Source organism: Oryx dammah, unplaced genomic scaffold (genome assembly GCF_014754425.2).
Source record: "Oryx dammah isolate SB20612 unplaced genomic scaffold, SCBI_Odam_1.1 HiC_scaffold_2, whole genome shotgun sequence".
NCBI lineage: Eukaryota > Metazoa > Chordata > Mammalia > Artiodactyla > Bovidae > Oryx > Oryx dammah.
The window spans coordinates 152,001,129-152,013,538 of NW_024070186.1; the positions used below are offsets into that span (position 1 = coordinate 152,001,129).

At 42.7% G+C, this 12,410-nt stretch overlaps 1 protein-coding gene across 6 annotated transcripts in view; it reads right to left on the minus strand.

Annotated features, from left to right (window-relative positions):
* Positions 1-12,410, minus strand: part of TIAM1 (TIAM Rac1 associated GEF 1) — a 309,949-nt gene that overhangs the window by 24,415 nt on the left and 273,124 nt on the right. For all 6 annotated transcript variants that reach the window (XM_040227933.1, XM_040227927.1, XM_040227925.1 and 3 more), the window contains 4 exons: positions 11,114-11,222; positions 6,402-6,581; positions 6,186-6,304; positions 1,049-1,157 (listed from right to left, as the gene is read on the minus strand). In XM_040227933.1, the coding sequence (XP_040083867.1) occupies positions 1,049-1,157; positions 6,186-6,304; positions 6,402-6,581; positions 11,114-11,222 (517 nt within the window). The remainder of the gene's footprint in view (positions 1-1,048; positions 1,158-6,185; positions 6,305-6,401; positions 6,582-11,113; positions 11,223-12,410) is intronic.

Here is a 12,410-nt window from a genome sequence, read left to right on the forward strand (position 1 = left end):
TGAATCTTCTAGGGGGAGGCTAGGAAATGACACAGCCTAAAACAAAAGCAAGAATACTGGTCACTGGTCACGGCTGATCATTTTATACTCAGGAACAACACTCATGCTATACAAGCATTTACACACAACAATGAGCCATATTTCCTGAATTACGCACAGTGGGCTAACTCACAGTTTTTCTCTTTCAAAAAAGCATTTTCCAGTAAAACAACATTAGATTTCTAATTGTGGCAACTACATCCATCAGAACTAGTTTATTGAAAAAGTAACCCTTGACTCAGGGAACTCAAATCGGGACTCTGTGACAACCTAGAGAGAGGTGGAATGTGGGAGGGAGGGGACATATGTATACCTATGGCTGATTCATATTGATGGATGCAATGGACATGAACTTGGGCAAACTTTGGGAGACGGTGATGGACAGGGAGGCCTGGCGTGCTGCAGTCCACAGGGGCGCAAAGCATCAGACATGACTGGGCAACAGTCATGAACAACAATGTGGCAGAAACCAACACAATATCATAAAGCAATCATCCTTCAATTCAAAATAAATAAAAGAAAATAATCCTTCATAATACCAGTGTGACTGACAAGCACCTTATAACTGATCAAGGCACCCAGTGGTGCCAAAACAGATGAGCTGAGAACCATGCCTTGAACCCTGGCATCACAAACAGCAACACAGAGTCAGGGACAGAACAAAAGATCTCGGACTGGGGGACTCAGATACAGAGACAGTTTTGATGTGTTGATTTTTCTTTCATCATTTTCAAATGATATTCGGAGCAGCAGCTTAAAAAACATCTTTTCCTGCCTATATGTCTACCCCCGGGTGAGACACAACACAACAGTGGGGTCACATTGGTTGTACTTAGCTGGAAGGTGTAATTTAGTATCGGTGACATGTTAGTGGCCACAGCAAGAAGACAACGCAGATAACTTATGTAAGTATACTTTAATCAACTGTGTCTTGGAAAAGAAATGTTAACTCATTTCAAAAAATAAGCCAGCCTCCTTCTGCCCCTCCAAGCCCTTTGGTGACACATACCAAACGCTGCCAATTCGGGCTCCTTTTTCCACTTGCCCAGCGAGGCGGGCGGGTTTGGCCAGATGACGGTGGTATGCAACAGCAGGTCTCCCATGCTTAGATCTGCGACCTGAAATCCAGGGCAAAGCTTACTGGGTAATGTCATAAACACTCAAGATATTCATGACACTTTAAAATTCGACAGGCTGGTGTCAATATGACTTCAAGAAAAATGCCTCTAAATAATGTCTTCCATCTGGTCACCTTTTCCCCCTTTATTCTGTGTTTGCGTATCAGAATTCCAAGAATATGGTGGCCAAAAGATACAAATAGGGCTTCTGAAATTCACTTGCAGTAAGCTATCAAAGGGCTTCCCTAGTGGCTCAACAGTAAAGAATCCGCCCACACAATGCAGGAGGCTCGGTTCGATCCCTGGGTTGGGAAGATCCCCTGGAGAACAAAATGGCAACCCACTCCAGTATTCTTGCCTGGGAAATACCATGGACAGAGGAGCCTGGCAGATACAGTCCATGGGGTCGCAAGAGTTGAATACAACTTAGCAGCTCAACAACAAAAGACCTGTCAAAACTGATGAATAAAATCACAGAGGTTTGGTGTTCAAACAGATAGTTACCCACGGGGAACCAACGGTCATCCATGACAAAGATCCAGGAAACTACAGACACTGCCACCTGTGAATTTAAGTCCCTTTGGAGCAAGGGTCTTCTGGGAAGTAGTGCAATCTTTACTTCATTTCTTCTTCTTCTGACTCATTTTAACAAAGATTTCATTTCCCTTTAGAGGAGGAAAAAGAAGCCAACTGAGGTGCTGGGAGATTGTTCTTCAAGCTTGTTGAGCTCTGGGGTCCTTAGAAACTGCAAGGTCTATTCTTGCAGCCTCAAAGGTCAAATGCTAAGCCATCTCAGATGGACAAGGTCCTCTTCTCCTTACGGAAGCATGTTAATCCTCAGATTCCACCAGTGTCCGTGCCCGACAATTGTCCCGTGTGTCTTTTTCACTGGAACTGTTGACCACTTCCACGCCTATCAAAATCCCATCCTCCCCACTGAGCAACCTAATCACAGGTGTGAGGATCATATGGTCCCTCCTTGTGGCTCCCTGTGCTAACATGTCAGAGAACGAGGCTTTGCAACAGAGTCCAAGGTCCATCCACTGGGCAACCCCGTCAATTGTGGGGAGGGTCTTCTCCCAGTATGCCTCCCTGGAGCCCTCGCCCACCAGCCTCTCACTTTTACTCTGTGTCCATAGAAAGCAAGCCTGAGACTTTCTCCCTCAAAGCAGCAATGTGAATATTTGAAAACTTGATGTTGAATTTCTCAGGGACAGATGGCTCTGGTTTATTTTGCTGCTTTCGATCTGACCAAGTTTCTAGATATGCCAGCCACCAAGCAGCCCTCCACCGAGCATGGTGCCATTTAATCACCACTCTGGGCCGCAATGCTGGAAATGGGGCTCCGGCAGTGTACAACAGAGTGGTACTATTGCCATTATAATGATCAAGGTCATTATAGTAATAATAATTACTCTAATTACTAGTGAGCTATATTATTAGTCACATGGTCAATGGTTAAAAACATTAAGCAATTATATTACTTTGTTCATATTAAGTAACTAGTCAACCACACCCCCAGGGCAGTATCCACTAAGGGAACAAGACTGCTTTCTCTAAGTATTGCTACAGACTTATCACTGATCTTGGCCCAGTACACACTATTTCCCCAGGACCATTCTCCCTAAGGTTTTACTTTTGTGGATTCAAGATCACTCCATCCTTTCCAGTCTGAAGACCATTCTCTTCAGTGGAGGAAAAAAAAAGACATCAAGTGGATTTGAGTCATTTTCTCTGGGTCATCAAATGTCTTTGCTTATGATACTTCTAGCCCCTGGTGGTGGTCTTTTTCTTTCTTATTCTTCCTATAGTGCTAAGACATAATCTTCTGTTGCTCTCTTTGCATCTTCTCCAAGCTTTCATTTTTGTGATCTTCAGACATCCTACTACTGATATAGGACTTTCCTACCATGAAATACTGGTATATGGTCAAAGGTCCCTCCTTCATCTTTTGCACATTTTTACCCTAACAAAATCTCTGCTCACAAGAGACTGTTTTGCATAGCACTACATCTCTTTGTTCCCTGCTGGAAAGATTTCTTACTTAGTTGACAGAATTTCATTTTGGAGGCTGGGCAGTTCCACCAAAGCCATATGCCCTTTTATAGTCTGACTTGTGAATCATATTCAGCTTTTTGTCTAAAGTCTTTGCAATCTGTTATCCATATTACCTTCTAGTCTTTGGCATAATAGTCCTTTGCGCTCAAGATCATTAAAATTCAGAAATCAATTTGGAATATAATGAAATGCACTGCAATTGTTCATTTCCATGACTCAATAAAATTCACTTCTGTCAAAATGAAATAAACTAAAATACAGGATAGAAGCCTTATAATTCCGAAGTATTATTCATAGTCGTTAAATGAAGCCAAGAGAAGTACTTGACAATAGGAATTAAGCAAGTCATTGTTCAATCACACAGTAAAATATTACACAATCATTTCAATGATCCTTTTGAATCATTTAAAGTAACGTGAAAATGAAATAATTCTTTGTTCAACATAGAAAAACTCAAGGTACAAAATAGTTTCCAAAATAGTCAAGAATATATGTGGAATTATATTCAATATTCAAGTGCATAATAAACATATTTTTTAAAAAGATAAACACCCAAACATCAAGAGGTAAGTTTTGTGTTCTGAAATTGTAGGTAGGTTTAATTCTTGCCTTTTTCTGTAGCTTGCTCTTTTCTTTAATAAACATAGTGCATTTTACAAGAAAATGAAAACAAAATCCAGAGAGACATGTCTGTCTTTTCCACATTCTGAGAGATTAAATTGTCTGCCTGGTAGACAGAGAATATTCACATACTCTTCCTGCCATACCACAGTGAATAAAAATCGTGTCTCTTGGGCGATCAGAGTCTAACTCCGTATCTACGTGTCTTTGAACTCCTTTGTAAGGTGCAGGAAACAGATAAACGTGTACGTTCTCTCCAGCCTGGTAGTGACTTTAATTGATTCCTCCCTCTGTGGAAAAACCAATTTGTCTGCATTTACAAGTCATCTTGCCATTTCTTCACTTTGTACATACACCTGCTATTTTGACTGTCGGGTTCCCTCACATCATCTGAGTAAAATACACAGCTTCATGTTTGTTCGCTTTACATCTCTATGAGATGTCATGATTTTACCTTTTTCTCAAAATTATCTTTTTACAGTCCAAAACTTCTTTTGTTTCACCAAGGACATAAATGGGAACTCGTTAGAGAATAACCCTTTACACCTCCAAAGAGAGGGCTGTTTTCTTTTCCAGAGTAAACAACCAGGTCTTATCCCCAACAGCCCTCTGCCTTTCCCTCCTTCCAATCACAGCAAGAGTTTCTCTTCATAGTGCCCTGCTGGCTTGTCACCTTTTTCGAGGGAGAAAGGAAAATGAGGACAACATTCCAATCAAACCAGGAGGCACAGAGGCACTGGTGAGTACCATTCTGTAGCACATCCGTCTGATCCGTCTCAGTACTATCTGCACGGCATTCCCATCAGCTCTCCTCAGTGACTCAGACACAACTTAGAGTTACATTTTTCTCAAGCGTATCTGTTCCTGTGACTCTTTATTCTAAGTACAGTTTCAGGCAGACTTTAAAAAAAAAAAGATTCAGAGTCATTTGAAACTTTCACTCATTCAATAAATATTCACTGAGCACCTACTACATGTCAATTATTAGTCCAGTCTCTGGAGATACAGCCATGACCTTTAACAGTGTTTAGAGAAACAGTCCAAGTCATGGTCACGGAAATTCACTCTCACATTTAAGAGAGAACAAAATCAGAGGTCTGGAGGGTGAAGAGAAAGAATCAGGATATGTTTCCTAAACTAAGAAATAATTCAACTGAGAAAGAAAATTCACAGTGTAGCCTTGGGTAAAAGACAGAAGTTCTACCAATGTGGGAATGTACATTGGTGTAGCCACTACGGAAAACAGTTTGGAGGTTCCTTAAAAACCTAAAAATAGAATTGCCATATGGTCCAGCAAGTCCGCTCCAGGCACATACCTGGAGAAAACTCTAATTTGAAAAGATATGCACCCCAATGTTCATAGCAGCACTGTTTACAAAAATCAAGACACAGAAGCAACCTAAGTGTCTACTGACAGATGAGTGGGTAGGAAGACGTGTATACATATATACACACATGCTGCTACTGCTGCTAAGTCGCTTCAGTCGTGTGTGATTCTGTGCGACCCCACAGACAGCCTCCTACCAGGCTCCTCTGTCCCTGGGATTCTCCAGGCAAGAACACTGGAGTGGGTTGCCATTTCGTTCTCCAGTGCATGAAAGCGAAAAGTGAAAGTGAAGTTGCTCAGTCGTGTCCGACTCTTAGTGATCTCATGGACTGCAGCCTACCAGGCTCCTCCGTCCATGGGATTTTCCAGGCAAGAGTACTGGAGTGGGGTGCCATTGCCTTCTCTAATATATACACATATATACACTCATATAATATATATACTATTCCAGTGTATTATTACTTAGCCATAATAAAGAATGAAATAATGCAATTTGCAGCAAAAATGGATGGACCTGAGATTATCATACTAATTGAAGTAAATCAGAGAAAGACAAATATCATATGATATCACTTATATGTAGAATCTAAAGTATGATACAAATAAACTTATCTATGAAAGAAAAAGAGACTCAGAGACATAGAAAACAAACTTATAGTTATCAAAGGGGAAAGGGGAAGGATAAATTAGGAGTCTGAAACTAACAGATAGAAACTACTATATATGAAATAGATAAATGACAAGGTCTTACTGTACAGCACAGGGGAATATATTCAATATCTTGTAATAAACTATAATGGAAAAGAATCTGTAAAAGAATATATATATATGCAAACTGCATCACTTTGCTGCACATCAGAAACTAACACAATACTGTAAATAAACTATGCTTCAATTAAAAAAAAATGCCACCAACAAAAACACTATCCATGTTACTATTTTACTTGTAAATAACACCTTAAAAAGAAACAAACCAACCCAGCTCTACGGACAAGCATGCTGGGCAGAAGAGGGGTCCTTACCTCTTTTTTCTCACCAGTCTGTTCAGCGATCAGCTGGTCAAACACAGCCCCAAATTCCTCATGGATTTTCTGCATTTCATTGATATGACTTGCAACCTTGTTCATAGTCTTGATGGCCACTGGAAGAAAACAGGTCATGAAATAAATGAAAAGACCATTTAAAGGCTCTGGGAGAGACGTGAACAAGGGGCAGTTTCTCAGGGGCTCTTGGCTCACCATCCAGGTGGTAGTGTTCCTCGCTCTCTGCGTCCGTCAGAGCAAAAAGCTCCTTCAGCAGAAGCGGATACTTAAGGATCCTCTGGATGGGCTTGATGAGGTAAGACTCCAGGGTGGACGAGTGCTGCTGCTTTGGGTTCTGGGCGTCTAGGAACGCCTTGAAAGCTGCGTCCGTCTTGGCTGAAAGAGTTTAAATGCAGACTGAGCGGAAATCCAAATGACTCCCTTCTCACAACTTCACTCACTAATTCCAAGGTGCCTTTTCACAGGATTGAGAGTACAGTGAGTGGCCTGCCCATCAGATTTCTTTGTTTATTTAGGAGGAGTGAGCAGAGCTCCAATGAGTTAGCAGCGGTCTCCAACCTTTTTTGGCACCAGGGACTGATTTTGAGGAAGACCATTTTTCCCAAGATTTGGGAGGAGAGGATGGTTTGGGGATGATTCGAGCACATTACATTTACTGTGCACTTTGTTTCTATTATGATTACATCAGTTCCACCTCAGATAACCCGGCGTTAGATCCCGGAGGCTGATGACCCCTGAGCTGAGGGATAACAGAGTCTGTAAGTCCTACGCACAGAGGTTTTCAAGGGTTGCTGTTGCACTGTCTTCTTAATCTGATATTTTGGCATCAGAGGCCTTACAGACCCAGGAGAGCCTGTCCTAGAGCGAGTCAGTCCCTACAGATAGCCCAGGAATCACCTGCAAGCATGCCTTTCACACATAAACCAACCAGTCCAGAGCCCCCGCCTCCATCTCTCCTCTATGAGGCTTTTATAACTCTAGGCCGATATTGCTCCTGCCCTAAGCATCCCAGAGCCAGGTCCCAGAGAACTCAGGACAGCCCTCCCTCCCCAGAGCCTGCTGAGATTACTCACATTAGCCAATCCTAAACCCACTTGCCCTGCTCCACCCGTTCCTTCCTGCAGATGCCACAACAGAGCGTCCTGCCTGTGTCTTCCCTTCACTCATTCTGCCTCCTGGTGGACCCTGGGGCTTCCTCTCATGGCCCTGCACTGAGGGACCCTCTCCTCTCCTTGGCAACCGTGAATAACACACAATCTTTCTTTTAAATAAAAAAAATTAGTTATTTGGCTGTGCTGGGATCTTTGGCTGCAGCATGTGAACTCTTAGCTGTGGCATGTGGGATCTAGACCCTTGACCAGGGATCGAACCTGGCTCCCTGCATTGGAAGTGCGGCGCCTTAGCCCCTGGACCACTAGGGAAGTCCCAGAAACTTCTGATGGTGATTGTCTCCTGATCTGTTGGCCTCGCCATTTCTGAATAATACAAAACCCTGCATCTTCCAACACTGCCTACCCCAGTTTTTCTGATCTTTCAAGCATTTCATTGCTGACAGAACCTCTTTTGAGAAGAGGAAGGGAAAAAAAGCAGCAGCAGTACCTTGCAGCTGGGTAAGTGGAACAGCGCCGGTCTCCTGCAGGGAACGCCTTTTAAGACCTGTTCTGTGTTAATGCAGTGCTACCAGCTATCAGGATTTATCTCAGAGGGAAACATACAACTGACCTAAGGTAACACAGGCAGCAATTTCCTCACGAGCTGGGCTTTTATCTGTATCCCAGCTAGGCTGAAAATCAGCCCTGGGGAGTTGTGGGCCCCCAGACAATCAGAAAGGTATCTGCCAGTGGACAGTCAGGAAGACACGTCATGTCTTTCCAAAGAAATGGTGGAAAGAGAGGCTGAACTGAGGGCAAAAATGGGAAGAATGGACAATATATTAAAATGACTAACTGTAGGCATATACTTTTTTAAGCTTCTGATAAAATATATTTCCATCTCCAAAAATTAGGAATGTGAGTCAAGAACAAAAGATAGGGCTTCCCTGGTGGTCCAATGGTTAAGAATCCACACTGCAATGCAAGGGACATGGGTTTAGTCCCTGGTCAAGGAAGATCCCACATGCTAAAGGACAACTGACCACATGGCCACAACCTGAGCCCACACACTGCAACTACTGAAGCCCTCTTACCTACAGCCTGTGCTCTGCAACTAATGAAGCCGCTGCAATGAGAAGTCTGCTCACTACAACAAGACAAAGTCCTCACACAGCAAGGAAGACCCAGCACAGCCAAAGGAAAAGAGACTGTAAAAGGATATAGTGAAATCATAGAACGAGTCTTCTCACTCTCTTTATTCAATTAAGAAAAACAGCAGTCGTGGGGAAAGGCCTTGTAAAGACTACCATCTTCTCAGCCATTTTAAGGCCCATCAAGAGGAATCAGATTCCATGGATCCAGCCACCAAATCCATGAAGAGAAAGGAGACTGGGAATGCAATGGTTGCAAAGCAGCCCAGGCGGGTACTTTGTGTTCTCAAAGAGTTCTCTTCATCCTATCTGCACATTGGGCCATCAGAAAAATATGGGTCATACCTAACGGTTTAAGGGATGATTTTTCAGGTGCAAAATATAATGATTTTGAATTTTTGAAAATCTACAGGGGCAGAATTTAATCAAGTGAGTAAAAATAACACAAACTGCTTTAAGGACTGTGATGAGTATATAATTTTACCAGAAAGCAAAGTGCTCTGAAATTGTTAATGCTCTCATAACACAGCATTCAGTTAGAGTTTAAAAAGAAATACATACACAGAACTATATGACCAGTACAGCTTATATAAAACCACACAGCAGGACAATTTCCTTGTCATATAGCTGGACAAGGAAATTCCCAGGTTTCCTTTAAGTTTCTATGTTGAAGTAGAACTCTTTTGCATGGACTGGAAATGTCATTAAGTATGTCATTAAGTATGTCATTATCTGGGGCAGGATCTTTTGCTATCCAGAGACCTGTGTTGTATTCATCTTTATTATAATAAGTTTTGAATTAAATCAAGCTAGTTATCTTTGGCAGCAAACACAAATGTAAGTAAATTACTTACATATTCAGCAGTTGTTTGCATGGCAGCCACATGGTAAGATATAAAAGGAAGGCTGATTTCCAGAGATCCTTTGAAACTGACCTTTCTATAGATTCTACTATTTACCAAGGCTATATTTCTCTAGTCCCTTAACCTATCAAAGTCACATGCAGAACTATGAAAGAGAAACAGCTTTTTAGTGACTCTCAGAACACCCACCATCTTCTTAGAACACTTAGGAACAGGAGCTTGTCAATATAGAACTTCTACTCTTCTCTGTGCAAAACAGAATTACAGCTGGACTTCTGTAAATAATTGAAGCAATTTTAGTAGTGATGGTGGTAACTATTATCACTCACCTGGGAACAAAAATCGGTGAGGGAAAGATGAAATGACACAAAAAGGTGTATGAAGTGTGGTAGGTTATTATGAAATTAATGAAAATACAAATAAAGTAGGGAATTTCTAAATCCCCTATGTTTTTGCATAATTGGAAAATGACTTATCAATTCTGGCCCTGAAGAGCTGAGTCAAAACTTTCATAATAAGAAAATTGACACCACCATTAATTCAAGATATTAATGCATTTAATTTCTCAGTACAGTCAGCGCTCCATATCTAAGGATTCTATATCCACAGGTTCTGCATTGTGGATTCAACCAACGATGAAGAGGAAATAGTTGGGAGAAAAATTCCAGAAAGTTCCAAAAGGTAAAACTTCAATTTGCTACATATCGACAACTATTTACTTGGCACTTATACTGTACTGGGCTTCCTGGTGGCTCAGATGGTAAAGAATCCACCCACAATGTTGGAAACCTGGGTTTGATCCCTGGGTTGCGAAGATCCCCTAGAGGAGGGCATTGCAACCCACTTGAGTATTCTTGCCTGGAGAATCACCATGGATAGACGAGGCTGACAGGCAACAGTCCACGGGGTTGCAACAAGTCAGACACAACTGAGTGACTAAGCACAGCACACATATACTATATTAGGGCTTCCCAGGTAGCACTAGCACTAGAACCCACCTGCCAATGTGGGTGGAGAAGGAAATGGCAACCCACTCCATTATTCCTGCCTGGAGAATCCCAGGGACAGAGGAGCCTGGTGGGCTTCTGTCTATGGGGTCGCACAGAGTCACACACGACTGAAGCGACTTAGCAGCAGCAGCAGCCAGTGCAGGAGACATAAGTTCGACGCCTGCAGTGGGAAGATCCCCTGGAGGAGGACGTGGCAACCACTCCAGTATTCTTGCCTGGAGAATCCCATGGACAGAGGAGCCCGGCAGGCTATGGTCCATGGGGTCCCAAAGAGTCGGCACAACTGAAGTGACTTGGCATACATGCATATACTATATTAGGTATTTCAAGTAACCTAGCGATGTTTGGTGGTGCTAGTGATAAAGAGACTTGAGGGTTCGATCCCCTACAGCAGGAAATGGCTACCTACTCCAGTATTCTTGCCTGAAAACATCCCTGGACAAAGGAGCCTAGCGGGCTACAGTTCAGGGGGTTACAAAAGCATTGGACACGACTGAACAGCTAAGCACACACACATATGGGAAAATATGCATAGGTTATGTGCAAACAGTACGTATTTTATATAAGAGACTTGAGCATCCCAGAAATTTGGTGTCCATGGGGAACCCTAAAACCAATACCCCACAGACACCGAGAGACAAGTGTACTCTCACTTGTAGCTTGCTGGAGTATCTATCTGGCACAACAATGACTCTTAGATTTCCATCCAAAAGCCCCCAACCATGGTCAGCCACACAAATGTGAATTGACAATTAACATGCCCACCTGCTGCCCGGGCCTCCTAGGCCTTACCTTTCACCAGGACCTTGGGGACCTTCGTGTGGCTGGCGCAGAAGGCACTGTAGAGCTTGAAGCGGTCAGCGTAATACAGAAAGGATCCCCCCAGAGAGAACAGCACTTTCTGGATACAGTGAGAAACAGTGCAGTTAGTTTGTGGTCCTCTTCACCCAGGAACATCAGCAGGATGGAGCCAGGGGCTCATACCTGCCCAAGTCTCCCCATAAATCGGCACCATTCGCACCTGTCACCGCCTGTCTTTGCTCACTGATGGCCTATTGGGAAGTCTATGGGCTCACCTATTTGTGTAACAGACACTGTATTTGGCTCTCTCAGTAATCACAGCCAGTGTCATTGGTTTTGCTGGCTTGTGTCTTTCAATGACCTAGAGCTGGGACGTCTGACTGTTAATGAGAAAGTAGATATGGCATTTTGGAAAAGACAGAAATCTCCTGAATTCCCTCATTAGATTCTGTTGGGATGTAGAACTGACAAACCAAAGAAAGGCAAGAACTGCATAAATCCCCCAAAACAGAAAACACCTTTCCCTGATCACTAATTCCACCCTCTCCAACACCATACTCTTTTCTAGCATGAGTAGATGAGAACAGAGAAACAGACTCTCCTATGGGAATTAGGTAACATCTCCCAGCCCATAGCCTCTGCCTGAACTGGATCAAAACTAGGTGAAGGCCTTCCCTATTAGGATTCCCTGACAGCTCAATTTGTAAAGAATCTGCTGGCAATGCAGGAGACCTGGTTTGATTCCTGAGTCAAGAAGATCCACTAAAGAAGGGACAGGCTACCCACTCCAGCACTGTTGGGCTTCTTCCCTTGTGGCTCAGCTGGGAAAGAATCAATCCACTGCAAGGCAGGAGACCTGGGTTCGATCCCTATGTCCAGAAGATCCCCTGGAGAAGGGAAAGGCTACCCACTCTGGCCTGGAGAATTCCATGGACTATATAGTCCATGAGGTCGCAAAGAGCTGGACACGAGTGAGCAACTTTCACTTTCTTCCCTATTAGGAATTTAATATAGCTCAGCTGGGATACTTTTTATCCTACACATTTTCTATAAATATAGGAAACAGGCCTTAGAAAAATATCTCCTATAGGGTTCACACTGATCTAGTCTAGTTCAGAAAGAGGTATGGCTTATTTAGGTTTAGAATTTTAAAGTTGGATTCCAAGCCAAAAATAAATAAATAAATAAGACTTTGGATTCGAGTGATAAATTGGGTTCCACAAAATTCAATTTATTTTAATTAACAACGTAGAAAATTCTGATAGTCTAATTAAAAGAAAACAAAGGT